This window comes from Salvelinus alpinus, chromosome 7, assembly GCF_045679555.1.
Source record: "Salvelinus alpinus chromosome 7, SLU_Salpinus.1, whole genome shotgun sequence".
In the NCBI taxonomy this organism is placed as follows: domain Eukaryota; kingdom Metazoa; phylum Chordata; class Actinopteri; order Salmoniformes; family Salmonidae; genus Salvelinus; species Salvelinus alpinus.
In genome coordinates this window covers 17,495,044-17,521,537 of record NC_092092.1, presented here as the reverse complement: position 1 = coordinate 17,521,537, position 26,494 = coordinate 17,495,044, and the positions used below count along the sequence as shown (strand labels likewise).

The following is a 26,494-nucleotide window of genomic DNA, read 5'->3' as shown; positions in this document are numbered from 1 at the left end:
ATTCTCCAAACTTAACGATGGTCATTATGGCCAAACAGTTCTATTTTTGTTTCATCAGACCAGAAGACATTTCTCCAAAAAGTATGATCTTTGTCCCCATGTGCAGTTGCAAACCATAGTCTGGCTTTTTAATGGAGGTTTTGGAGCAGTGGCTTCTTCCTTGCTGAGCAGCCTTTCAGGTTATGTCAATATAGGACTTGTTTTACTGTGGATATAGATACTTTTGTACCTGATCCTCCAGCATCTTCACAAGGTCCTTTGCTGTTGTTCTGGGATTGATTTGCACTTTTCGCACCAAAGTACGTTAATCTCTAGGATACAGAACGCGTCTCCTTCTGACCCACTGGAATTGTGATACAGTGAATTATAAGTGAAATAATCTGTCTGTAAACAATTGTTGGAAAAATGACTTGTGTCATGCACAAAGTAGATGTTAACCGACTTGCCAAAACTATAGTTTGTTAACAAGAAATTTGTGGAGTGGTTGAAAAATTAGTTTTAATGACTCCATCCTAAGTGTATGTAAACTTCCGACTTCAACTGTATAAAGCCTGTTTTACATCAGCAGATGTCACAACGTGCTTATACAGAAACCCAGCCTAAAACCTCAAACAGCAAGCGATGCAGATGTAGATGCTCGGTGGCTAGGAAAACTCCCTAGAAAGGCAGGAACCTAGAGAGGAACCAGGCTCTGAGGTGTGGTCAATCCTCTTCTGGCTGTGCCGGGTGGAGATTCTAAGACTACACTCTAAGAAAAAAAGGTGCTATCTATCTTCGGCTGTCCCCATTGGAGAACCCTTTGAAGAACACTTTTTGGTTCCAGGTAGAACTCCAGGTAGAACTTTGGACAGCCAAAGAACGCAGGCAGAACAGTTGAAACTGGAGCAGCAGCATAACAAGTTTGACTGGGGACTGGGACAGTCAGGAGTCATCAGGCCAGGTAGTCCTGAGGCATGGTCCTAGGGCACAGGTCCTCTGGGAGGGGAGAGAGAGATATTGGAGAATTAGAGGGAGCATACTTAAGATCACACAGGACACCAGATAAGACAGGATCATTTCACCAGATAGGACAGACTGACCCTAGACCCCTGGCACATAGACTTTTGCAGCATAGATACTGGAGGCTGAGATAAGGTGGATCGGGGCCACTGTGGCCTTGTCTGACGATATCCTTCCTGGTTGGCCCTGTCCGGGGTATAACCCCACCCACTTTACCAAAGCACAGCTTCCACACCACCAGATGGATATCAACAGACCACCAACTTACTACCCTGAGACAAGGCTGAGTATAGCCATCGAAGATCTGCTCCAACGCACAAGTCTGAGGGGGCACAAGACCAGACAGGAAGATCACATCAGTGACTCAATCCACTCAAGTTAATAAGTATAGCAACAACAACAAAAAACTGTCACGACACACCCCTCCTAAGGACATCATGGAAGAGCACTAGTAAGCCAGTGACTCAGTTCACGTAATAGGGTCAGAGGCAGAGAATCCCAGTGGAGAGAGGGAAGCCAGGCAAGGCAAAGACAGCAAGGGTGGTTTTGTCTCATCACATACTCTGCTGTTACTGATATTATCTATCCCTACCGATATGTACCTATCTACCTCAATTACCTCATACCCCTGCACATCGACTCGGTACCTGTACCCTGTGTATATAGCCAAGTTATCGTTACTCATTGTGTACTTATTCCTTGTGTTATTATTTTTTACTATTTCTGTTTCGGTTTTCTGCATTGTTGGGAAGGGCCTGTAAGTAAGCATTTCACTGTTAGTCTACACCTGTTGTGACAAATTCAATTTTATTTGATCTATTTATTTTGAAAGAGAAAATATTCAGTCTAATAGGTTGTTAGCTTAGTAAAGAGAGGAAACATTACACAATACAGGATCTGGAAAGGAGCCTAGCCTACTTGGCAACTGGCCTTTTATCCTTGTTCAAATGAAGGTTATAATATCAGACAGTTGGGGAGTGGAATGAGATGGTTTGGCGATTATGTGTGAAAGACACACACACATACATGCAGGAAGAGGGATGTGACAGGCTACAGCCTACTAAAATAATAAAGTTGTCCCTGCCAATGTCAGTCATTCTCTTTGGGTAGGTTAACACTAACTAAAAAGTCAACCCCCCTAATTTCAATTTCAGCAATAGCATCTAATTTTAGACGAAATGTGTATTTTCACTACGCCCTTGGCTTTCTCGCTGGTCGTCTGTTATTTTCGACAACAATAGCTATAGCCAAAGAGGTGCTATAGACTAGCGCTCTACGCCCGAGTGTCTCTCTTTCAATGCGTTTCACCTGGGAAGAGATAAGAGAGGCACATTCTCTCCGCCGCCACATCATCCTCCTCTCAGCAGCAGCTCGACCCTTCTCCGTGAAAGTGAACTCAATAGACAGAGTAGGTTAGTATGGAAAGAGAGGCTATACAGGCACGCCTGGTGCTCACATGGATGACGTATGTCGCGCAGTGGAAAGTCGAGGGTGGATTCGGTTCAGTCAGTCAAGCTAGTTAATGCTGGCAACAGCAGCAGCATTGTGCTAGTTATAAAGGAAAGTGATGTTTATATCGATGTGGAAATAACTTGGGAGTATTGGTCACCATCTCTAATTTGTTCCATCCCACTTGATAGCAGCCTACACGATACATTTCTTGTAATAGGCTATTGATAGTAACCCTCTGGATGTCACCGGGATAGTCTATACTGGTCAATGCTAGGGAGAGTTTGTGCTGCAAGCCAACAGCACAGCAACACGGGTCACCGTGTCCTTAGCTCCCGCTTGCTACAGTAAATAGAGGGAAGTACTGTAGCTATACTGAACAAAAACATCAATGCAACATGTAAAGTGTTGGTCCCATGTTTCATTGGTCGCAAAAAAATATCCCATAAATGTTCCATACGCACAAAAAGCTTATTTCTCTCAAATGTTGTGCACAAATGTGGCATATCAAGAAGCTGATTAAACGGCATGATCATTACACAGGTGCATCTTGTGCTAAGGACAATAAAAGGCCACTCTTAAAATATGAAGTTTTGTCACACAACAATGCCACAGATGTCTCAAATTTTGAGGGAGCGTGCAATTGTCATGTTGACTGCAGTAATATCCACCAGAGCTGTTGCCAGAGAATTGAATGTTAATTTCTCTACCATAAACCACCTACAATGTCGTTAAAACGTTTTTTTTGGCCAGTATGTCCAACTGGCCCCACAACTGCCGACCATGTATAACCACGCCAGCCCAGGAACTTCACATCTGGCTTCTTCACCTGTGGGATCGTCTGAGACCAGCCACCCGGACAGCTGATGAAACAGAAGTATTTCTGTCTGTAATAAAGCCCTTTTGTAGGGAAAAACTCTTTGTGATTGTCTGGGCCTGGCTCCCAAGTGGGTGTGCCTATGCCCTCCCATGCCCAACCATGGCTGCACCCCTGCCCAGCCATGTGAAATCCATAGATGAGTGTTTAATGTGTTGCTACCATGCTATGTTGTCATTTTAGGTCTCTCTTTATGTCGTGTTGTGTTGTCTCTCGTCATGATGTGTGATTTGTCCTATATTTGTATTTATTATTTTTGTTTTGTTGTTAATATGTTCTTAACTGACTTGTCTAGTTAAATAAAGGTTAAATAAAATTATGAATTCATTTCAATTTACTTATTTCCTTATATGAACTTTAACTCAATAAAATCGTTAATTGTTGCATGGTGCGTCTATATTTTTGTTCAGGCCGGGGTGAGGGTGACAGCTAAAACATATTTATTGTAATGATTTTCACCGAAAATGTAGCCTACAAGTACCGCATTATTAACGTCTAACTTAGCTAGCTGGGAATGGCTCATCAGGAAGACAGATTGAACTGACTGAACCGAATCTGTTCGTCTCCACTCGACTCTCGCTGCAAGACAACGTCATCAATTTGGGCACCAGGCGTGTCCATTTAGCTTTCCCAACAGACAGAGAGACGGAAAAAACGATTGTCATCATAAGCTTAGCTGTTGCTAAGGACAGCGCGTGTGAAAATAAACTAGAAGACATTGTAACATTTGTGGCGTCTAGGCTATTCATTGTTTATGACAAGGATATCAACTTGTCGATTCAAGAACTCTTGGAAAATGCTACAATCTCTAACTAGTAATTCGTGTGTGCGATTGATCGAAAGTCACAAATCGACATGGTATTTTTTGTTTTTAGTCCTGGGCTATATTCTGTATCTTATATTCGGAGCTGTTGTCTTTTCCTCGGTGGAACTGCCTTATGAAGACCTTCTACGCCAGGAGCTCCGAACCATCAAAAAACAGTTCCTCCAAGATAACGAATGTCTGTCGGAAGAACGCCTCGAGGAGTTTTTGGAGAAAGCGCTCGAGGCCAGTAACTATGGAGTGTCCATTCTCAACAACGCATCGGCAAATTGGAATTGGGACTTCACCTCCTCGCTGTTTTTCGCCAGTACTGTATTGTCTACCACAGGTGAGTCAGTCAGTGTCCCATTTTTAAGTGTAGACTACTGCTTTTCAGCCATCTATCGATGGAACGTTGAATGACATACGGGGCTTGAAGGAGGTGATGCAGCATCCGCGTCAAAACGCGTTCTGCGTCGGCGCATCGCTCCCAGAAATGAATAGGTGCAATTCAGAAATGTTTCTTTTAATAGCTCTATTTTCAGAAAAATAAGGGAGTTGCTTGCTTACGTAGTCATGTCTAGTGGTAATATAGTTGATTGTTGTCATACGCGTCTTGTAAGGTAGGTACACGACATTCCTGAAAGCAGGTTGCCTTTTTTTGTTGCCTGTGACACTGAAATGTACCCTTTCGTGACACAGTACACCCAAGTAACACCTACCTACGTTACCCGAGCTCAGCATTCTGTCATGATAATATACAGTATGCCCTCAATGTCTGTCTGCCTGCTTGTCTGTGTTTATGCATTGAGCAAGGGCACGTTCTTTCTCACACAGTGAACACATTTATCCTTTAAAAAAGCCTACAAGCCTGGGTCTGTAGTTTTGGACACTCCCACCAATGATTACCGACTTGAAAAGAAATCAACACTTTGTCCTCAATTCCGTTTGAGCCTAACTTTTCAAGTTACAATATATGTAATTGTATGTAGGCCTAACATAAGTCATGTTTAGGGATGGGATACCAACATTACATGCTTCAGATCAGACCGCAAAGGCGTTTCTTTTAAATAGGTGTTACGTATAACAGCCTCCTTATCATATAGCCTATTGCGTAAAAGGCCTACATTAGTTTCATGTCTCTGTAGATCTTTGGTCCTAACCCAAGTGATATAAAGACGCTCAGAAGTTAAGCTATCTTTGACTGTCCTTCCAACATGTAGGCCATTTTGAAATTGTTGTCTGAGTTGATGTTGCACCTTAAGTCGTAGGGTGTGTAGGGTGCCGTCTTTCGGATGGGACGTTAAACGGGTGTCCTGACTCTCTGAGGTCATTAAAGATCCCATGGCACTTATCGTAAGAGTAGGGGTGTTAACCCCGGTGTCCTGGCTAAATTCCCAATCTGGCCCTCAAACCATCATGGTCACCTAATAATCCCCAGTTTATAATTGGCTCATTCATCCCCCTCCTCTCCCCTGTAACTATTCCCCAGGTCGTTGCTGCAAATGAGAACGTGTTCTCAGTCAACTTACCTGGTAAAATAACGGTAAAATAAAAAAATAAAAAAAATAAAAGTCCAAGGTGATACATAGGCTTAGTGTGTGGTCCCATGTAAATAGAACAGTGCCACAAGGATAGGCCTAACGCTGGTTAATATGGGTGTGCCGATTGCAGACAATCCGGTTTGACAAGATTAGGGACCCATTGTCATTTAGTACTTCCATGAAATGACTCAAGTCACCAACCACAGTTCCTTCTCAGTCACATTTTCCTCACACAGGAATCTGTCATTTTTTAATTGCAACAATGAAACACAAGAAAATATACTATAGTCACAATACAACCAGAGAGATCCATGAAAAAGTAAAGTACAAGGGAAGCTATGGTGTCGAGGTATTCATTTCACAGGTGGTATAGAAGAACTCTCTCAGTTCTGGTCCTTATACAATCCACCAAGCTATGGTGGTAGTAGCCCATTACTGTAGTAAAGAGGTGGTTTAGACTAGCAATAACTTTCCTTTCTCAGAGGGGAACTTACTTTTTGGTGTCAGGTCAATCACACATGGTAATACTTTATATTCAATCTCTCAATTTTCCATCAGCTCTTCTTGTCCTAACCGTTCATCACATTACTTGATAGAGATACTTTTACTGCAGGATAACATTCCTGACAACTTTTTTTTAATACGTTTTGACATAGTAAAGATATCAATGACAATGTATCATGGTAGGCCATCTGACATGAAGTAGCTTAGTTGAGTTCCCAATCTGCATGGTTGTGTTGGAGGGCCATTGCATTTAAACCACTCATGCTAGGAACACTTAACCAAAACATGCTATATTCTCTTTTCTTTTAATGTCACCTTCTCGTGTCTGTGCCATGAGCTACAGCACAGAGTGCTCATCCCCCTCTGCCGTCATGGCTATGCTGGTTTGCCTGTCTACATGAGATAATGTTGTGTTGCTCCTTCCTATTGTTGTGAACAGCTCTAAAACCAGCAATAGACGATTGTCATGACTACTGCCTTGTAGATGTGGAAAAAGATGAGAATGTTGGAAGCATATAAGGCTTTTCCAAAGAAACAAAGACTTAAGCTACTGACAATAGATATCTTGTTTTGTGGTTCAGAAACCAATTAAACAAAAGGAAAGGGTGCAGCTCATCCTTTTGTCTAATCAGTTTGCTGATAATCTGTGAAGTTTTCTCTTAAGGGGAGCACTTTCACTAATTGGGTGTGTGCAATGGGCATATTTTTGGCTTTGTTAAGAACCACAAATCCTTTTAAATGTGAGTTTTCTATAGGCTACATTTCCATTGCTCATTATCTCAACTAACCTGTCCATGTCCCTTTGTTTCAACCAGGATATGGCCACACCGCTCCACTCTCCGATGGAGGCAAAGCCTTCTGTATCGTCTACTCTGTGATCGGCATCCCCTTCACCCTCCTCTTCCTCACCGCCGTGGTCCAACGCATCATGGTCTTCAGCACGCGCCGTCCAGTCATGTACGTGTCGACCCGCTGGGGCCTGTCCAAGCCTCTCGTAGCCGTGGTCCACGCCACAATCCTCGCCATCCTGGCTGCTTCCTGTTTCTTCCTCATCCCGGCGGCCATCTTCTCCTCCCTAGAGGAGAACTGGAACTTCCTGGAGAGCATCTACTTCTGTTTTATATCACTAAGTACCATCGGACTGGGAGATTATGTACCAGGGGAGTCCTTCAACCAGAGGTTCAGACAGCTCTATAAAGTCGGAATCACTGGTGAGTTTTTATTTAATATTTTTTTTTAAGAACAGAGGGGTGTACTACTAAGCATGATCAAGGAGTTAGCTAACTTTGATAAAGAACCAGAAATAACTGGATATTGTATGTTCAGCTGTTTGAAGCTGATGCGAAAGACGCAAAAACGAAACTTAATGTGAAGTATAGAAATAGCACGGATCTACCGCTTCTTAAACATGCTTTCAATGAGATAGATATGTGAATTTGGTCAGGTTGACCAAAAGGTTACATATTTCAGCTTTAAGAAAGCTAAGCTTAGAAATGTGTTTTGAGTAAATTAGACCATGTCCATTTCAAGATCCTATTTTAAAAACATTTTACTATATTTAGGCAAGTTAGCTGGCTAACTATCTGATCCTGCTTTGTAGTATACCCCTCTGTTTACTCCCTTGTTTGTAAACAATGTCTTGGTGCTGAAGCAATACATTGTTTCTTTACTATCATGTTGATCTCATGGACTGTTACACAGTCCTTACATCCATAGCTTAATCTACGAATTTGAGAGAGGTTACATTTCTCCAGCTGTGTCCCTCAGCTCTATAGTGACAAAAGTGGTGGGGCTGCTGTTGAACGAATCTCAGATGGTGGCTTTAAAGTTTGATGAATGATACCATATTTGGTTGCCTCTGATTAAAGCAAACAAACATCCAGACAAATATAGAGAGAGCAACAACATCTTGAGGCTCTGAATTCTCTTGGACAGTTTCTCATTCTGTTTAGAAGCTTCAGATTTGAAAGACATCTTGAGGCTAAGAATAGAGAAAAATACTGATTTTAACTTAAAAGGGTGTCCTGTATATTTGATGTGAATTGCCTTCAGTACTTCTGGCATGTTTTTTAAGTTTGACTCTAAGAATATCTTTCCTTAAAATGATCTTTCTCGATCAGTATAGTTGGTCACATTGGAAACGCAGGAAAGGCCTGGCAAAGCCTAATGTGTTGATGTCTAACTTCATGTAGTGCATCAACGTTTTAGTTCAGTAATGGTTATGATCAGTGAGGGGAAAACCAAAACCTTTCCACTTCATGCTGCTAATTGTGATCAGCAGCTCTCTCTACCCCCTAGTGGTAAGATTAGGTCACAGCAATAGAAAAACGGATACTGTGAGGTTATGTTTTCCATGCTAGGAGCTACGAGTCATCACTGGCTCATTGAGAGTTAGAGAAGAGGAGGAACGGAGAACTGAAGATGGTCTATTCAGTAGTGGTTGTGTGGGGGATTGTGGGAGCAGGGGGCATTGCATTCCAGAATGTGTTTGTAGCAGACTGTTTTGCAGGAACTACTACTCCCTCCTGTCACTAGACATACACCTCTCACTGACTAACTGTTTCTCTCTTTATATCATGCTGTATGACATACTGTTAATAATACTATACCCCTGGGCCCCACCCACTCACTTCTCTCCTACTCCCCTTAACATTTTATTTATTTCTTAGGATCCCTATTAGCCGGCGCCAATGGCGACAGCTAGTCTTGCTGGGGTATGACGCAAAATGAAAAAGACATTACAGACAGACTACAATTTACATGATTGTATTTAAGTGTGTGTGCGCGCATCCATTAGTTACACATACTGTACATGTCAGGACATACACACAACTAGGTCACAAAGGGGAGAGGTGTCACTTTATTTGTTATTTGAAACCAGGTTTGCTGTTCACTTGCGCTATATAAGATGGAAGGGAGTTCCATGCACTCATGGCTCTGTATAATACTGTATGTTTTCTTGAATTTGTTCTGGACCTGGGGACTGTGAAAAGACCCCTCGTGGTATTTCTGATGGGGTAAGTGTGTGTGTCAGTGCTGTGTGTAAGCTGACTGCAAACAATTTGGAATTTCCAACACATGAATGTTTCTTTCCTCAACTCTTAGCCAAGAGAGACTGGCATACATAGTATTAATATTAGCCATCTAATAACTATGATGAGCAAGACGTGCCACTCTGTTCTGGGCCAGCTGCAGCTTAACTAGGTTTTTCTTTGCAGCACTTGAGCATATGACTGGACAATAATCTATATAAGATAAAACTAGAGCCTGCAGGACTTGCTTTGTGGAGTGTGGTGTCAAAAAAGCAGAGCATCTCTTTATTACGGACAGACCTCTCCCCATCTTTACAATTTAATCTATATTTTTTGACCATGACGGTTTAAAATCTGAGGTAACGGCAAGTAATTTAGTCTCCTTAACTTGTTCAACAGCCACACCATTCATTACCAGATTTAGCTGAGGTCTAGAATTTAGGGAATGGCTTGTACCAAATACAATGCTCTTAGTTTGAGATGTTGAGGACTAGTTTATTACTGGCTACCCATTTTAAAACAGACTGCAGCTCTTAAGGGTTTCAGTGACTTCATTAGCGGTGGTTGCTAATGCATATATCGTTGAATCATCAGCATACATGGACACATGCTTTGTTTAATGCCCGTGGCAGGTCATTGGTAAAAATAGGAAAGAGTAGAGGGTCTAGGGAGCTGCCCTGCAGTACACCACACTTTACATGTTTGACATTAGAGAAGCTTCCATTTAACGAAAACCCTTCTGAGTTCTATTAGATAGCACTGAATCCACGATATGGCAGAGGTTGAAAAGCCGTAACACATACAATACCTGTCAAAAGTTTGGACACATCTACTCCAGGGTTCTTCTTTACTTTTTACTATTTTCTACATGGTAGAATAATAGTGAAGACATAAACTATTAAATAACACATGGAATCATGTAAACTCAGAAGAAAAAAATACAGCCCTTTTTCAGAACCATGTCTTTCAAAGATAACTCGTAAAAATCCAAATAACTTCACAGATCTTCATTGTAAAGGGTTTAACCTGTTTGGGAAAGCGTGCTGCTAGCGAGACACCTCGACAACATCCGGTGAAATTGCAGAGCACGAAATTCAAATTAAAGTATTATAAATATTTAACTTTCATAAAATCACAAGGGTAATACATCAAAATAAAGCTTAACTTCTTGTTAATCCAGCCAATGTGTCAGATTTCAAAAAGGCTTTACGGCGAAAGCAAACCATGCGATTATCTAAGGACAGCTCCCAGCACACAAAACCATACAAACATTTTCCAGCCAAGTAGAGGAGTTAGAAATAGCGATAAAATTAATCACTTACCTTTGATCTTCATATGGTTGCACGCACAAGACTCCATGTTACACAAATGTTCGTTTTGTTTGATAAAGTCCCTCTTTATGTCCAAAAACCTCAGTTTTGTTCAGTAATCCATTGGCTCAAAGGCGGTCACAACAGGCAGACGAGAAATCCAAATAGTACCAGTAAAGTTTGTAGAAACATGTCAAACGATGTTTATAATCAATCCTCATGCTGTTTTTTGTCGAAATAATCAATAATATTTCAACCAGACAATAGCGTTGTCAATATAAAGGAAAAACAACGAAAGGCGTGCTCTAGGTCGCGCGCACCAAACAGCTCTGGGACTTTCCACTGACCACTCATTCAAAGTGGTCATTCTCCCTCATTTTTCAGAATAAAAGCCTGAAACAATGTCTAAAGACTGTTCACATCTAGTGGAAGCCATAGGGAATGCAATCTGGGTCATATCCCTTTATATGGTGGATAGGCTTTCAATGGAAAAACACCCATTTCAAAATAATGGCACTTCCTGGATGGATTTTCCTCCAGGTTTTTGCCTGCCATATCAGTTCTGTTATACTCACAGACATTATTTTAACAGTTTGGAAACTGTAAAGTGTTTTCTATCAGAATCTACCAATTACATGCATATGAGTAACAGGGTAACAGGCAGTTTACATTGGGAACCTCATTCATCCAAACTACTCAATACTGCCCCTGGTCCCAGAAAGGTTAAACACTGTTTCCCATGCTTGTTCAATGAACCATAAACAATTAATGAACATGCACCTGTGGAACGATCATTAAGACACTTACAGCTTACAGACGTTAGGCAATTAAAGTCACAGTTATGACAACTTAGGACACGAAAGAGGCCTTTCTACTGACTCTGAAAAACACCAAAAGAAAGATGCCCAGGGTCCCTGCTCATCTGTGTGAACGTGCCTTAGGCAAGCTGCAAGGAGGCATGAGGACTGCAGATGTGGCCAGGGCAATAAATTGCAATGTCCGTACTGTGAGACGCCTAAGACAGCGCTACAGGGAGACAGGACAGACAGCTGATCATCCTCGCAGTGGCAGACTACTTTTAACAACACCTGCACAGGATCAGTACATCCGAACATCACACCTGCGGGACAGGTACAGGATGGCAACAACAATTGCCTGAGTTACATCAGGAACGCACAATCATCAGTGCTCAGACTGTCTGCAATAGGCTGAGAGAGGCTGGACTGAGGGCTTGTAGGCCTGTTGTAAGGCAGGTCCTCACCAGACATCACCGGCAACAACGTCGCCTATGGGCACAAACCCACCATTGCTGGACCAGACAGGACTGGCAAAAAGTGTTCTTCACTGACGAGTTGCGGGTTTGTCTCACTAGGGGTGATGGTCGGATTTGCATTTATCGTCGAAGGAATGAGTGTTACACCGAGGCCTGTACTCTGGAGCAGGATCCATTTTGAGGTGGAGGGTCCGTCATGGTCTGGGACGGTGTGTCACAGCATCATCGGACTGAGCTTGTTGTTCTTGCAGGAAATCTCAACTCTGTGCGTTACAGGGAATACACCCTCCTTCCTCATGTGGTACACTTCCTGCAGGCTCATCTTGACCCTCCAGCATGACAATGTCACCAGCTATACTGCTCGTTCTGTGCGTGATTTCCTGCAAGACAGGAATGTCAGTGTTCTGCCATGGTCAGCGAAGAGCTCGGATCTCAATCCAATTTAGCACGTCTGGGACCTGTTGGATCGGAGGGTGAGGGCTAGGGACTTTCTCCCCCCAGAAGTGTCCGGGAACTTGCAGGTGCCGTGGTGGAAGAGTGGGGTAACATCTCACAGTAAGAATTGGCAAATCTGGAGCAGTCCATGAGGAGGAGATACACTGCAGTACCTAATGCAGCTGGTGGCCACACCAGATACTGACTGTTGCTTTTGATTATGACACCCCCCCCCCCCCCTCCCTTTGTTCAGGGACACATTATTACATTTCTGTTAGTCACATGTCTGTGGAACTTGTTCATTTTCTCTCTGTTGTTGAATCTTATGTTCATACAAATATTTACACATGTTAAGTTTGCTGAAAATAAGTTTAGTAATCAAAAAAGTGAAAAACAAATCAAAATATATTTGAGATCCTTCAATGTAACCACCCTTTGCCTTGATGACATCTTTGCACACTTGGCATTCTCTCAACCAGCTTCATGAGGTAGTCACCTGGAAAGCATTTCAATTAACTTAATAGGGGGCGATATTTTGATATCCGGATGAAAAGCGTGCCCAAAGTAAACTGCCTGCTACTCAGGCCCAGAAGCTAGGATATGCATATAATTGGTAGATTTGGATAGAGAACACTCAAGTTTCTAAAACTGTTAAAATAATGTCTGAGTATAACAGAACTGAAATGGCAGGCGAAACCCCGAGGACAAACCATCCCTAAAAAAAGAAAGTCCTCCTTCCACTGATTTCAATGGCTGGCACTTTTATATTAGGGTGAAATCGTGCCCGATTGTTGACATCTAGTGGAAGCCCTAGAAACTGCAGTCTTTAGAAAGAGTTTCAGGCTGGTTTTTGGAAAAATTTGCCAGAAATTGTAGTTTTTCTAGGTGGCTCCCATTTTGGCTGTAGTGTTTCCAAGTGCGTGAATGAGAGCGCGTTCTTTGGTATTTTTCTCCGGTAAATACTAACAATTCTCTGTCTTAAATTGTATTGTTTATTTGCTTATTAGGATACCTAAGGTTTGATTATAAACATTGATTGACTTGTTTGGATAAGTTTATTGGTAATGTTTGGGATTCATTTTGTATGCATTTTGAAGGAGGGAAACCGAGTGGACTCAGCTAAACTGAGTTTTTATGGATATAAAGAAGGACTTTATCGAACAAAAGGACCATTTGTAATGTAACTGGGACCTTTTGGAGTGCCAACAGAAGAAGAGCTTCAAAGGTTAGGCATATATATTATATCGCTATTTCTGACTTTCGTGTCGCAACTCCCTGGTTGAAAATGATTTGTTATGCATTTGTGGGCTGGGCGCTGTCCTCAGATAATCGCATGGTTTGCTTTCGCCGTAAAGCCTTTTTGAAATCTGACACGGCATCTGGATTAACAAGTTAAGTTTTATTTTGATGTATTGCACTTGTGATTTCTTGAAAGTTTAATATTTATAGTAATTTGAATTTGGCGCTCTACAATTTCACCGGAAGTTGTGGAAATGGGACGCTAGCGTCCCACTGATCCGCAAGAAGTTAACAGTTGTGCCTTGCTAAAAGTTCAGTTGTGGAATTTTCTTAACTTCTTAATGCATTTAATCCAATCAGTTGTGTTGTGACCAAGGTAGGGGTGGTATACATTGAGAGTCCTATTTGGTAAAAGACCAAGTCCATATTATGGCAAGAAACGCTCAAAGAAGCAAAGAAACGACATTCCATCGTTACTTTAAGACATGGTCAGTCAATCCAGAACATTTCAAGAATTAAACATTTCTTCAAGTGCAGTCGCAAAAACCATCAAGCGCTATGATGAAACTGGTTCTCATGAGGACCGCAACAGGAAAGGAAGACCCAGAGTAACCTCTGCTGCAGAGGGTAAGCTCATTACAGTTACCAGGCTCAGAAATCGGCAATTAACCTCACCTCAGTCTCTTGGTCACAGCTTTGATGCACCTGTACTGACTTCTGGATGATAGCAGGGTGAACAATCTGTGGCTCAGGTGGTTGATGTCCTTGATAATTGTTTTGGCCTTTCTGTGACATTGGGTGCTGTAGGTGTCCTGGAGGGCAGGTCGTGTGCCCCCTGTAATGCGTTGGGCAGACTGCACCACCCTCTGGAGAGCCCTGCGTTTGTGGGCGGTGCAGTTGCCGTACCCAGGCGGTGATACAGCCTGACAGGATGCTCTCAATTGTGCATCTGTACAAGTTTGTGATGGTCTTATGGTCCAAGCCAAATTTCTTCAGCCTTCAAGCCAAATTTCTTCAGTCCACCCACACTGTGTGTGGGTAGCGATGGGTAACGATGCTTCGAGGGCGGCTGTTGTCGATGTGTTCCTGGTTCGAGCCCAGGTAGGGGCAAGGAGAGGGACGGAAGCTATACTGTTACACTGGCAATACTAAAGTTCCTGTAAGAACATCCAATAGTCAAAGGTATATAAAATACAAATGGTATAATAGAGAGAAAAAGTCCAATAATTCCTATAATAACTACAACCTAAAACTTCTTACCTGGGAATATTGAAGACTCATGTTAAAAGAAACCACCAGCTTTCATATGTTCTCATGTTCTGAGCAAGGAACTTAAACGTTAGCTTTCTTACATAGCACATATTGCACTTTTACTTTCTTCTCCAACACTTTGTTTTTGCATTATTTAAACCAAATTGAACATGTTTCATTATTTATTTGAGGCTAAATTGATTTTATTGATGTATTATATTAAGGTAAAAGAAAAGTGTTCATTCAGTATGGTTGTAATTGTCATTATTACAAATACATAAAAAAAATTGTCCGATTTAATCGGCATCGGCTTTTTTTGGTCCTCCAATAATCGGTATCGGCGTTGAAAAAAATCAGTCAGTCGATCTCTACTCTCAAAGCACATCATGATGACAGAAGTGAGTGCTACGGGCAATAGTCATTTAGTTCAGTCACCTTTGCTTTCTTGTGTACAGGAACAATGGTGGCCATCTTGAAGCAAGTGGGGACAGCTGACTGGGATAGGGAGAGATTGAATATGTCCGTAAACACTCCAGCTAGCTGGTCTGCGCATGCTCTGAAGACGCGGTTAGGGATGCCGTCTGGGCTGGTAGCCTTGCAAAGGTTAACACTCTTAAATGTCTTACTCGCATCGGCCACGGAGAACGAGAGCCCACAGTCAATGGGAGCGATGGCACTTCTCCTCAAAGTGGGCGGCGGCGTTTAGCTTGTCCAGGAGCAAGAAGTCGGTGTCTGACGTGGCTGGTTTTACCTTTTGTAATTCGTGATTGTCTGTAGACCCTGCCACATACGTCTCGTGTCTGAGCCGTTGACTTGCGTCTCCACTTTGTCTCCGTACTGACGTTTTGCCTGTTTGATTGCTTTAGAGGGAATAACTACACTGTTTGTATTCGCCCATATTCCCTGTCACCTTGCCATAGTTAAATGCGGTGGTTTGAGAGAATCCTGCCATCTATCCACGGTTTCTGGTTTGGGCAGGTGTACTTCCTGATGAACTCGGTCACCGTGTCCGTGTATACATCAATGTTATTCTGAGGCCACCCGGAATATATCCCAGCCTGCGTGATCAAAACAATCTTGAAGTATGGATTCCGATTGGTCAGACCAGCGTTGAATAGTCCTTAGCACCCCTGTTACTTTGTGTTTGAGTTGCTGCCTAATAGGAAAAGAGAAGCAAAATGGAGTCATAATCTGATTTGGCGAAGGGAGGGTGGGCGAGGGGCCTTGTAGGCATCCCGGAAGAGAGAATAGCAGTGGTTGAGTTTTCTCAGCACAAGGACTACAGTCAATGTGTTGATAGAACATCGCTAGCGTTTTCCTCAAATTTGCTTTGTTAAAATCCCCAGCTACAATAGATGCGGCCTCAGGATGTGTGGTTTCCAGTTTGCATAAAGTCCAGTGAAGTTCTTTGAGGGCCGTCATGGTATTGGATTGAGGGGGAATATACACGGCTCTGACGATAACCGAAGATGAATTCTCTTGGTGGGCAATACGGTTGGCATTTGATAGTGAGGTATTCTAGGTCGGGTGAACAGAAGGACTTGAGTTTCTGTATGTTATCAGAATCGCACCATGAATGGTTAATCATGAAACATACACCCCCGCCCTTTCTTCTTCAAGGAGAGTTCTTTATTCCTGTCTGCTCGATGTACTGAGAACCCAGATGGCTCTATGGACGGGGACAGTATATCCCGAGAGAGCCATGTTTCCGTGAAACCGAGTATGTTACAATCCCTGATGTTTCTCTGGAAGGAGATCCTCGCCTTGAGCTCATCTACTTTTTCCAGAGACTGAACATTAGCGAGTAATATACTGGGAAACAGTGGATGGTGTCCCCGCATCTTGAGTCGGACTAGAAGTCCACTCCGAATACCTCTTCTCCGCCGGCGGCTTCTTGGAGCAGCCTCTGGGATAAGATCAATTGCCCTGGGGGGTGCGAACAAAGCATCCAATTCGGGAAAGTTGTATTCCTGGTCGTAATGCTGGTGAGTTATCACCGCTCTGATATCCAGAAGTTATTTCCGGCTGCATGTAAAAACACAAAAAAACGTTCGGGGCTAATAATGTAAGAAATAACACACAAAAAACAAAACACTGCAAAGTTGCTTAGGAGCCAGAGCAGAGCTGCCATGTCTGTCGGGGCCATCTTGCTAATTTGTACATGTAGATGGGGGTAAAGTGACAAGTAGCAACATTGTAAAAACAAAGGGTGGGGGTGTCAATGCAAATTGTCCGGGTGGCCATACTCCCTCCGTCTTTCATATTTGTCATGGTAGCAGCATAGTTGTTACTCCTCGCAGTTCCAGACGGGGCCCAGGGAAGATTGACAACAAGAAAACATCAGGGATCTAGACAGCCACAATGTGCGGTCCCAGCTACAATGACTAACCGCATCGTGGGCTGCGTTCAAGCCCTCAAGAAAACCCTGCTAGCTTGATAGGCAGCTAGCTAGGCACCAAACAGCTCCTCAGACCCGGCCTTGGTTGGATCACTGGACAGTTAGTAGCACGTCGCAGGATCCAAACTCAAAAGGTAGCTTAGCTAGTAACTCAACTTTTTCAATCGACTTTCCAAAACCCCAAACCAAGCTTTCCCTCGTACCACCTTCAAGAAGTGACGTGTGCCAGAAAGGAAGTGACGAGGCTTCCTCTACTAAGGTCACCTCCAGGATTGGTAACTACGAATGTATATTTCACCAGCCACATTGGCGGGTGGTCACACAGAGCATTTGGGGAACAGTTTATTTTGGTGTTTTAATCCATAGCCTACATGTAGAAGTTACAAGAAAGGCTACTAAAGTGTGACCTTGTCCTCATTTTTTGGCCAGTTACATCGTGTTGTTTTTCAATATAAGTTTGCGTTTGCTGCACCGGTCTGCTGCTAGGAACAAATCACTCAGATTTTTTCCGTCACAGGCAAGCAGTTACCACAGTAACGGACCATCCCTTCAAGAGCCAACTGAAAATTTCTCACCTAATAATTGTGCTTGATTGAGCATGGATCACTCCCAAAAGAATGTATTTTTTTTGCTCACTTTTTTATTGAACACAATGGTGTATAGGTACTTTGTAGAAAATAAGTATGCAATTCTTATATAAACATATAAAAGAGCAGATAAATACAAAAAGACCCAGAGTACAAAATAGAATATACAGAACAAGGACAGGTAAACAGAAAGAAGAGGGCAGATGTCACACCCCCAAACACACACACACACTGCTCGGTGACGGGACTAGCACATGCTGCCCAAGGGTAGATTGCAAGATCACAAGTGAGAGTTAAGTGATGTACAAATTCACAGCGCTGAATTGTTCAAATAAGAGAGGTTCTGCCAGATTTGATCACATTTTGATCATTAACTCCGACTCAAAGGATATACTGCTCTCCGGAGACCAGGCCCAAATCCCTGTCCTTTGTGTGAAGAAAAGGCAGAGATAGAGAGGGAGAAGGTCGGGGTGCTGTGTTAGGATGTGAGTAAATTTCCATTACCATCGGTTCTATTGGCCAACGTGCAATCACTGGAAAACACTCGCTATATGGTCGAGACTATCCTACCAACGGGACATTAAAAACATTAAAAACGGTTAAGCCACCAAGCCGTGTGATAAAGACACAGATAATATAGAGCTGGCTGTGTTTTCCGTGCATCACCAGGACAGAGCAGCTACGTCTGATAAGACTAGAGGCGGGGGTGTGTGTCTTTGTCAATAACAGCTGGTGTGCATGAGTCTAATATTAAAGAAGTCTCGGTATTGCTCGTTTGAGGTAGTGTGGTCTACAGCTTATCATGAGGTACCCTATCTACCAGGAGTTCTCATCTATATTATTTGTAGCTGTCTATTTACCACCACAAACTGATGCTGGCATTAAGACTGTGCTCAACAAGCTGTATAAGGCCATAAGCAAACAAGAAAATTCTCATCCAGAAGCAGCGCTCCTAGTGGCCGGGTACTGACCATAATTCTATCCTCCTGATTCCTGCTTACAAGCAAAAACTAGAGCAGGAATTACCAGTGACTTGCTCTATATGGAAGTGGTCAGATGACGCGGATGCTACGCAACAGGACTGTTTTGCTAGCACAGACTGGAATATGTTCCATGATTCATCCAATAGAAGTATACCACCTAAGTCACCGGCTTCATCAATAAGTGCATTGACGAAGTCATCTCCACAGTGACAATGCGTACATCTCCCAACCAGAATCCATGGATTACAGGCAACATCTGCACCGAGCTAAAGGCTAGAGCTGCTGCTGTCAAGAAGCGAGACACCAATCCGGACGCTCATAAGAAGTCCCACTATGCCCTCAGACAAACCATCAAACAGGCAAAGAGGCAATACAGGACTAAGACTGAATCCTACTACACTGGCTCTGACGCTCGTCGGATGTGGCATGGCTTGCAAACTATTACGGACTACAAAGGGAAACCCAACCGCAAGCTGCCCAGTGACACGAGCCTACCAGATGAGATGAATGCCTTTTTTATGCTTGCTTCGAGGCAAGCAACACTGAAGCATGCATGAGAGCACCAGGTGTTCCGGTGACCACACTCAATACCTACATGTTTCAAGCAAACCACCATAGTCCCTGTGCCCAAGAATGTGAAGGTAACCTGCCTAAATGACTACCGCCCCGTAGCACTCATGACAGTAGCCATTAAGTGCTTTGAAAGGCTTGTCATGCCTCACATCAACCCCATCATCCCGGAAACCCTAGACCCACTCCAATTCGCATACCGCCCCAACAGACCCACAGATGACGCGATCTCAATCTCACGCCATACTGCCCTTCCCACCTGGACAAAAACAACACCTATATGAGAATGCTGTTCATTGACTACAGCTCAGCGTTCACCACCATAGTGCCCACGAAGGTCATCACTAAGCTAAGGACCCTGGGACTAAACCCCTCCATCTGCAACTGGATCCTGGACTTCCTGACAGGTCGACCGCAGGTGGTAAGGGTAGGCAACACACCTAACACGCTGATCCTCAACACCGGGGCCCTTCAGTGGTGCGTGCTTAGTCCCCTCCTGTTCGCCAATGACTGCGTGGCCAAGCACGACTCCAACACTGTCATTAAGTTTGCTGACGGCACAATGAAACGATGAGACGGTCTATAGGGACGAGGTCAGAGACCTGGCAGTGTGATGCCTCTCCCTCAATGTGAGCAAGACAAAGGAGCTGATCGTGGACTACAGGAAAAGGAGGGCAGAACAGGCCCCCGTTAACATCGACAGGGCTGTAGTGGAGCGTGTTCAGAGCTTCAAGTTCCTTGGTGTCCACATCACCAACAAACTATCATGGTCCAAACACACCAAGACAAGTCGTGAAGAGGGCACGACAACACCTTTTTCCAGAGTGCTAAGTCTAGGTCCAAGAGGCTCCTTAACAGCTTCTACACCCAAGCTATAAGACTGCTGAATAATGAATAAAATGGCCACCCAGACTATTTACTTTTTATTTTTTACATTAGTTTATTTTCTTAACTCTTCATTGAATTGCATTGTTGGTTAATGGCTTCTAAGTAAGTGTGAAAAACATGTGAAAAACAATTTTATTTTTACTGGTTGGTTAATCTGTTCAGGGTTTCTGACACTCCCAGGTTGATCAGAAGCTGGTCTGGGTCAATTAGTCTCCAGAACTAAAGAGGATCCCAAAAATTCCACACCAATAACCATGCATGTTAGAACGTAGGGCAAAGCAGTGGAGTAGTGTTAACTCACATAGGGGAGGTATCAGGAAATATGCTATGCAGCTTAGTTTTGGAATAGTCTAATGTCTTGATTTGTATGAGACGATGTCTGTAGTTAATTGAGCAGGTGTAGATATGCTCCAAGCTCTCTTCCCAGTCTGCTACAGAAATGTCAGTGCCTAGCTCTTCCTCCCATTTTGCCTTAATGGCATCTGTAGAAGGTGTGCTAATAGATTGAAAAGCGTCATATAGATTATATCTGTTTGCCTGAGGTGGGACAACTTTTTATGCATCTGTCAAACATGGAAGGTTTAGCATTTCCAAATGTAGGAACATGTTTTCTAACAGTCTCTCATCTGTAGGTATCTGAAAAAGTTGCTTCTGGGATGATTGTATGTTTCCCTCAACAAATCAGAGGCAAAGCTCCCTTCTATATATAGATCCCTCTATGTTATTGATCCCTAGCTCTCCCTATTGCTCAAATGTGTTATCAAGGTTAGAGGGGGCAAAGGAGGGATTCCTCGCAATAGGTAGCAGGAATGATTTTGGTTAAAATGGACCTTAATTTGCTTCCAGATACGAACTGTGTTATGTATAATAGGATTGTTACAATAACGTGACATCTCCAAATTGACGAGACAAAATCACGGCGCAAATAGAGCCCAAAACTTTTATTCATGAACTTTTAGTCATTGTTCTCCGATTTTTATTTCTTTGTGTGCTTCTACATTTCTACTCCTTTCAAAATGTTTCAGAGTAGATCCCTGCCCTATTAAAAATAAGTTCAGCATTTTGTGGCAGGGCAGGCACTTTGTTGATGTTCAGTTGTAGAACTGTTTTTATTATTGGTTCTAAATTATCTATTTTAACATTGCTGCGGGGACTTGCTTCCATTTAGTGAGGTCGGGCACTGATGTTGGGCGATTAGGCTTGGCTCACAGTCGGCATTCCAATTAATACCGAAGGTGTTTGATGGGGTTGAGGTTAGGGCTCTGTGCAGGCCAGTCAAGTTCTTCCACACCGATGTTGACAAACCATTTCTCTCTGGACCTCGCTTAATGCTCGGGGGGGCATTGTCATGCTGAAACAGGAAAGGGCCTTCCCCAAACTGTTGCCACAAAGTTGGAAGCACCGAATCATCTAGAATGCCATTAGTATGCTGTTGCGTTAAGATTTCCCTTCACTAGAACTAAGCGGCCTAGCCCGAACCATGAAAAACGGCAATAAACCATGTATTCCTTCTCCACCAAACTTAACATTTGGCACTGCATTGGGGCAGATTCAGCCGTCAGACTGCCAGATGGCGAAGCGTGATTAATCACTCCATAGAACGCGTTTACACTGCTCCAGAGTCCAATGGCGGCAAGCTTTATACCACTCCAGCCGACGCTTGGCATTGCGCATGGGGATCTTAGGCTTGTGTGCGGCTGCCCAGTCATGGAAACCCATTTCATGAAGCTCCAGATGAACAGTTCTTGTGCTGATGTTGTTTCCAGGGGCAGTTTGGAACTCTGTAGTGAGTGTTGCAACCGAGGACAGACAATCTGTATGCACTTCAGCACTCAGTGGTCCCGTTCTGTGAGCTTGTGTGGCCTACCACTACGCGGCCGAGCCGTTGGGGGGGCAATACAGGAGAAATCATTTCTTCCTCTCCACCCTCTCAGGGCTGGTCATCTCAGGCACCGCACACTCTGATTACAGGCTGCTCCTACCAGGTGAATTGGAGAGGATCTGTCTGCACCACGTACTCTCATGTCTGGTGTCCCCCAGGGCTCGGTTCTAGGCCCTCTTGACTCCGTCATATCCTCACATGGTTTCTCCTATCATTGCTATGCGGATGACACTTAACTACTTTTCTCCTTCCACCTTCTGACACCCACATGGCAACACGCATGCCTGGCAGATATCTCCGCTTGAATGTTGGCCCACCTCCTCAGCCTCGACAAGACTGAGCTGCTCTTCCTCCTGGGATGGCCTGCCCGCTCAAAGACCTCTCCATCATGGTTGACAACTCCATGGTGGCCCCATCCCAGAGTGATAAGAACCTTGCCATGACCTTGGACAACACGCTGTCATTCTCTGCAGATATTAAAGCAGTTCATGCTCTACAACATCTGTAGAGTATGACCCTACCTCACATAGGAAGCGGGCGCAGGTCCTAATCCAGGCATTGTCATCTCCCATCTGGACTACTGCAACTTGCTGTTGGCTGGGTTCCCCGCTTGTGCCAACAAACCCCTGCAACTTATCCAGGACGCTGCAGCCTGCCTGGTTTTCAACATTCCCAAGGAAGCTCACATCCACTACAAGACCATGGTATTTGCTTACCGAGCAGCAAGAGGAACTCTGTCCTGGCACCCCAATGAGTCCCTGCCCATCTTCTGAAAACATCTGAAACGTTACCTCGTTAAAGAGAATCTTAAAAAATCCTACAGCATCCCCCCTTTTGTGAACTAACACGCACATTTTGTTTTCTCTTACTAGCTTTAACTTTGCGGAAAAATGTACTTACTGTGATATGTGGTTGTCCCACCTAGCTATCTTAAGATGAATGTACTAACTGTAAGTCGCTTTGGATAAGAGCATCTGGTAAGGTCACCTCCTCTCACCTAGTGTTGCTTCCACTACTAAGGTCACATCCTTTCTCCGGCTCAGCTAGTGTTGGTTTAACTCATCTCTCTCTCAATTCAATGAGCATCATTGGCATGAAATCCCATGAGTAAATATTGCTAAAGATTTTATTTTTATGAAATGCAACATCACTCTCTCCGTCTCTGCCGCCCCCCTCAGTCTACCTGTTGCTCGGCCTGATTGTGATGCTGTTGGTCCTGGAGACCTTCTGTGATTGATAATGGTTCCTCTAGTAACCCCTTGTCTGTATTATTCCTTTTCTCTCTCCAGTCTACCTCCTTCTGGGCCTGGTTGTGATGCTGGTGGTCCTGGAGACGTTCTGTGAGCTGCAGCAGCTGAAGACCCTGAGGAAGATGTTCTATCTGAAGAAGGAGAAACCACAGGACCGCCTGGCAATACTGGAGCACGACCATCTGTCCTTCACCTCTGTGTCCCACCAGACCAACTCCACCTCGCTCAGGGAGGACAAGACTAAGGACGTACCCTTCGTTAGTGTCCCCGTGCTGGCCTCGCCTGGTGGAGATGACCCCATGATTAACTAGAAGGGGGGAAATAGTTAAAATGTTGCAGTGAAATAGGCAGGAAACTAGGGAAGGACAAGGAGAGTACTGAAGGGGGGGGGGATGGTGAAACCAAGTTTGCATCCCATTTCGCTATCCTTCTTTTGAAGTGTGCACTGCCTATCATGAATTCTCTAGGTGAAACTTTAACGTTAGCTGAAACTCTCCCCAGTGAACGCTTACACCAATTCAATGCTTTTTAATGAAAAGGGTAGAGAATTGGGATGCAACCTACGGGGGGGGGGGGGTGATACAGAGGACTCTCGTAGAAGGATATTTGTGACTACATAACTTAAGCTTCAGCATAAGGATGCATTTTAAAAACAAAAGCTCAACTTCAAACCATTGTTGGTAATGTTGAAATTGAACGATTGTCTTTTAGCCCTTCATCATCCATGAGAAATTTAACTATCACTCTCTTAATGATGAAAAATGAACATATTGTGCTATACTGCATAAACAAGATCTGTATTCACAGACATAGGAAAAACTTAATATAGCCTTCATATGTATAGCTGATATGTACGCTGGCTAACTTAATGGTAAGGGAAACGCCTGCTATAGCTTCGTGCATTTTCAAAATCCTCGCTCAGAACAGCCATGCTATCAGCTGTTCTCATGGATGGAATAACATTAAGCACATACTGTATCTATAATGCATTATGAACTCGCTCAGAGCAAGTTATAAGGCAGTCGTAATACATAAGCACAGATATGGGCTTCATAGAACTGACTTGACTATAGCACATTAGGGAACATTTAATAGGACATCCACCTTGTAAAATGTAACTGAATATCACATTGTGCCGTAATGTGTCTGTATACATATACCTTAAGTACTATTTTACAGGAGTTTAATGGAACACATGTATTCAGGTTAACTGTATCAGGTATACAACAGTAGCACATTTCATTGTTGTAAATGCTCTGTGTATTAATTACAGTAAGACATTTGTTTGATGCTAGTTTAAAGTACAACTTGTAATGTTATTTTAAGGTAGTTAAATGTTTCATGTCTTGGGCTGTACTGTGTATTTATCATGTTGATTCGTCTAAAAGAAAGGGATTTACTGTGCCTAATATGTGGTTTATTGAATGTTAAAGTGACAATTATAAAAGCTTTTAAACTTAATTTTTAAGGGGGAAAAGAAAGGCAGACCCCAAGCAGTGTACGCTACTAGAAGAAATGCTGCTATTTAAAATGAAAAAGGGTCAGTTGCTCATATAACATCGCCCTTTTTTGCAGTGTATTTTCATCAATTATTTGAACACAGCAGGTTACTGTAACTCTTGTGACACCACTCGGAAATGGGAAATTACTGGGTTGAACATTTTGTACCAAAATAATTGGTTCTGGAAAGTACAAAAGTAATTTCCCCGTACCTCAGATTGAAAGCTGCAATATGTAACTTTTTTGGCGACCTGACCAAATTCACATATAAATATAGATCTTTCATTGAAAGCAAGTCTAAGAAGTGGGAGATTTGTTCTATGTGTGCTATTTCTATGCTTCCCGTAAAGTTTAGTTTTACTTTTAGATTTGTACACCAGCTGCTTATAGCTGAAAATAAACATTTTGGTTATGGAAATGATACATAATTTAACAGAGGTTTAGATGGTACAATGATTCTCTACACTATACTTGCTTGTTTTGGCACCATATAAACTGAAATTAGGTGTACTATCTAAATTTTGCCAACCAAGAAATGGGGGATCGATTTCTGCATAGTGCTACTTTAAGTGAGAGGACAAAGAGGGGCAACAACTGAATTCATAAGAAGTAATGTTAGTAGGCTGTTTGTATAAAACTTCAGGACTGCTCTGTGACACAAGACATTATTTGATACTGGAAATCTCTATTTAAAGATGAGAATATAAACTGTTTTTGAACCAAATTTAGAAAGAGACTAGTATTTTTGGAGGATGTAAAGTGGAGTGTTTACGAATGTGTATTTGTGATTTATGCAGATGATGATTTAAAGTAAAGGTACTCCATGAGAGTGTCATTGTGAGAGAAACTTGAAGATAGGAAACACTGATTGACAGACAGGACTGCTTTACAGTGCAATGCAGTCAAAACATTTCCCTTGACAACTCAAACTGATTTTCAATAGCAACATAATGAGTTATCTGACATATTGTCCAAAGATCTACAAAAAATGTACTACATTAACATTTAAGTTAAGATGTACATCAAGGAACATTAATTGATTTGCTTGTACATATTTCTCCTGACTTGATGTCATCCTGTATTTGGAAGTAATTTGCTTGTAGCCTACAGTACAAGCTGGTTTGCTTGTGTACATACTGGTAATATTATTTCTACAGATTTAGGATCTTAATTTGATTACCCTTTTGTTTCAGAGAATTTGAAGATGAGCTTTGTGATTTACATAAATTCAGTGAAAACCCACACTAACACATGGTTATATTAACAGTATTGCACTTTTTATGTAGCCTACTTTTGTCCAGCTAATAGCCTAACCACCGATCAAGCAACGTCATGGACTAAACGTTCAAATCCTGTTGCTGCAGGATTATTTTGCTGTGACAATCTAGATCAAATTAAGATCCTACATCTATATGACAGACTAGCCTATATCATACACTACTCAATCATACTATATGAGTACATTTTTCAGATGGGACAGACTTTTATAGCACCAGACCCTACCTGATTGTATTGTACCAGACAGAAAACTGCTGTCCATTCTTGAGAATGTAGACGTTTCATTTTCAACATATGTTTGTGTTGTGCAGAATTATGTTTTATAGATCATCTAAGAATGTTTCAGGGTTTTTGTTTTAACTGTAGTTCTTTCCACAAAACTCTTCTACATCGCACAATGACAGAATGAGTAGAAGCCTTTAACATTGTCAAGAATGTTTTCT

The 26,494-nt window shown here is 42.7% G+C and overlaps 1 protein-coding gene across 1 annotated transcript; it reads left to right on the top strand.

Annotated features, from left to right (window-relative positions):
• Nucleotides 1-3,954: 3,954 nt before the first annotated feature.
• Nucleotides 3,955-25,279, top strand: LOC139580526 (potassium channel subfamily K member 1-like). The gene is made up of 3 exons (XM_071409299.1): nt 3,955-4,476; nt 6,991-7,386; nt 23,313-25,279. The coding sequence occupies exons 1-3, from the start codon at nt 4,080-4,082 to the stop codon at nt 23,582-23,584; spliced, it is 1,065 nt and encodes a 354-aa protein (XP_071265400.1). The 5' UTR covers nt 3,955-4,079; the 3' UTR covers nt 23,585-25,279.
• Nucleotides 25,280-26,494: the final 1,215 nt, after the last annotated feature.

What these genes read in the sequence shown, in the direction of transcription:
- LOC139580526 (XM_071409299.1), top strand. Translation starts at nt 4,080, where the DNA reads ATGACAAGGATATCAACTTGTCGATTCAAGAACTCTTGGAAAATGCTA. An exon ending in TACTGTATTGTCTACCACAG is followed by an intron (nt 4,477 to 6,990) that starts GTGAGTCAGTCA and finishes TGTTTCAACCAG; the next exon opens with GATATGGCCACACCGCTCCA. An exon ending in CTATAAAGTCGGAATCACTG is followed by an intron (nt 7,387 to 23,312) that starts GTGAGTTTTTAT and finishes TTCTCTCTCCAG; the next exon opens with TCTACCTCCTTCTGGGCCTG.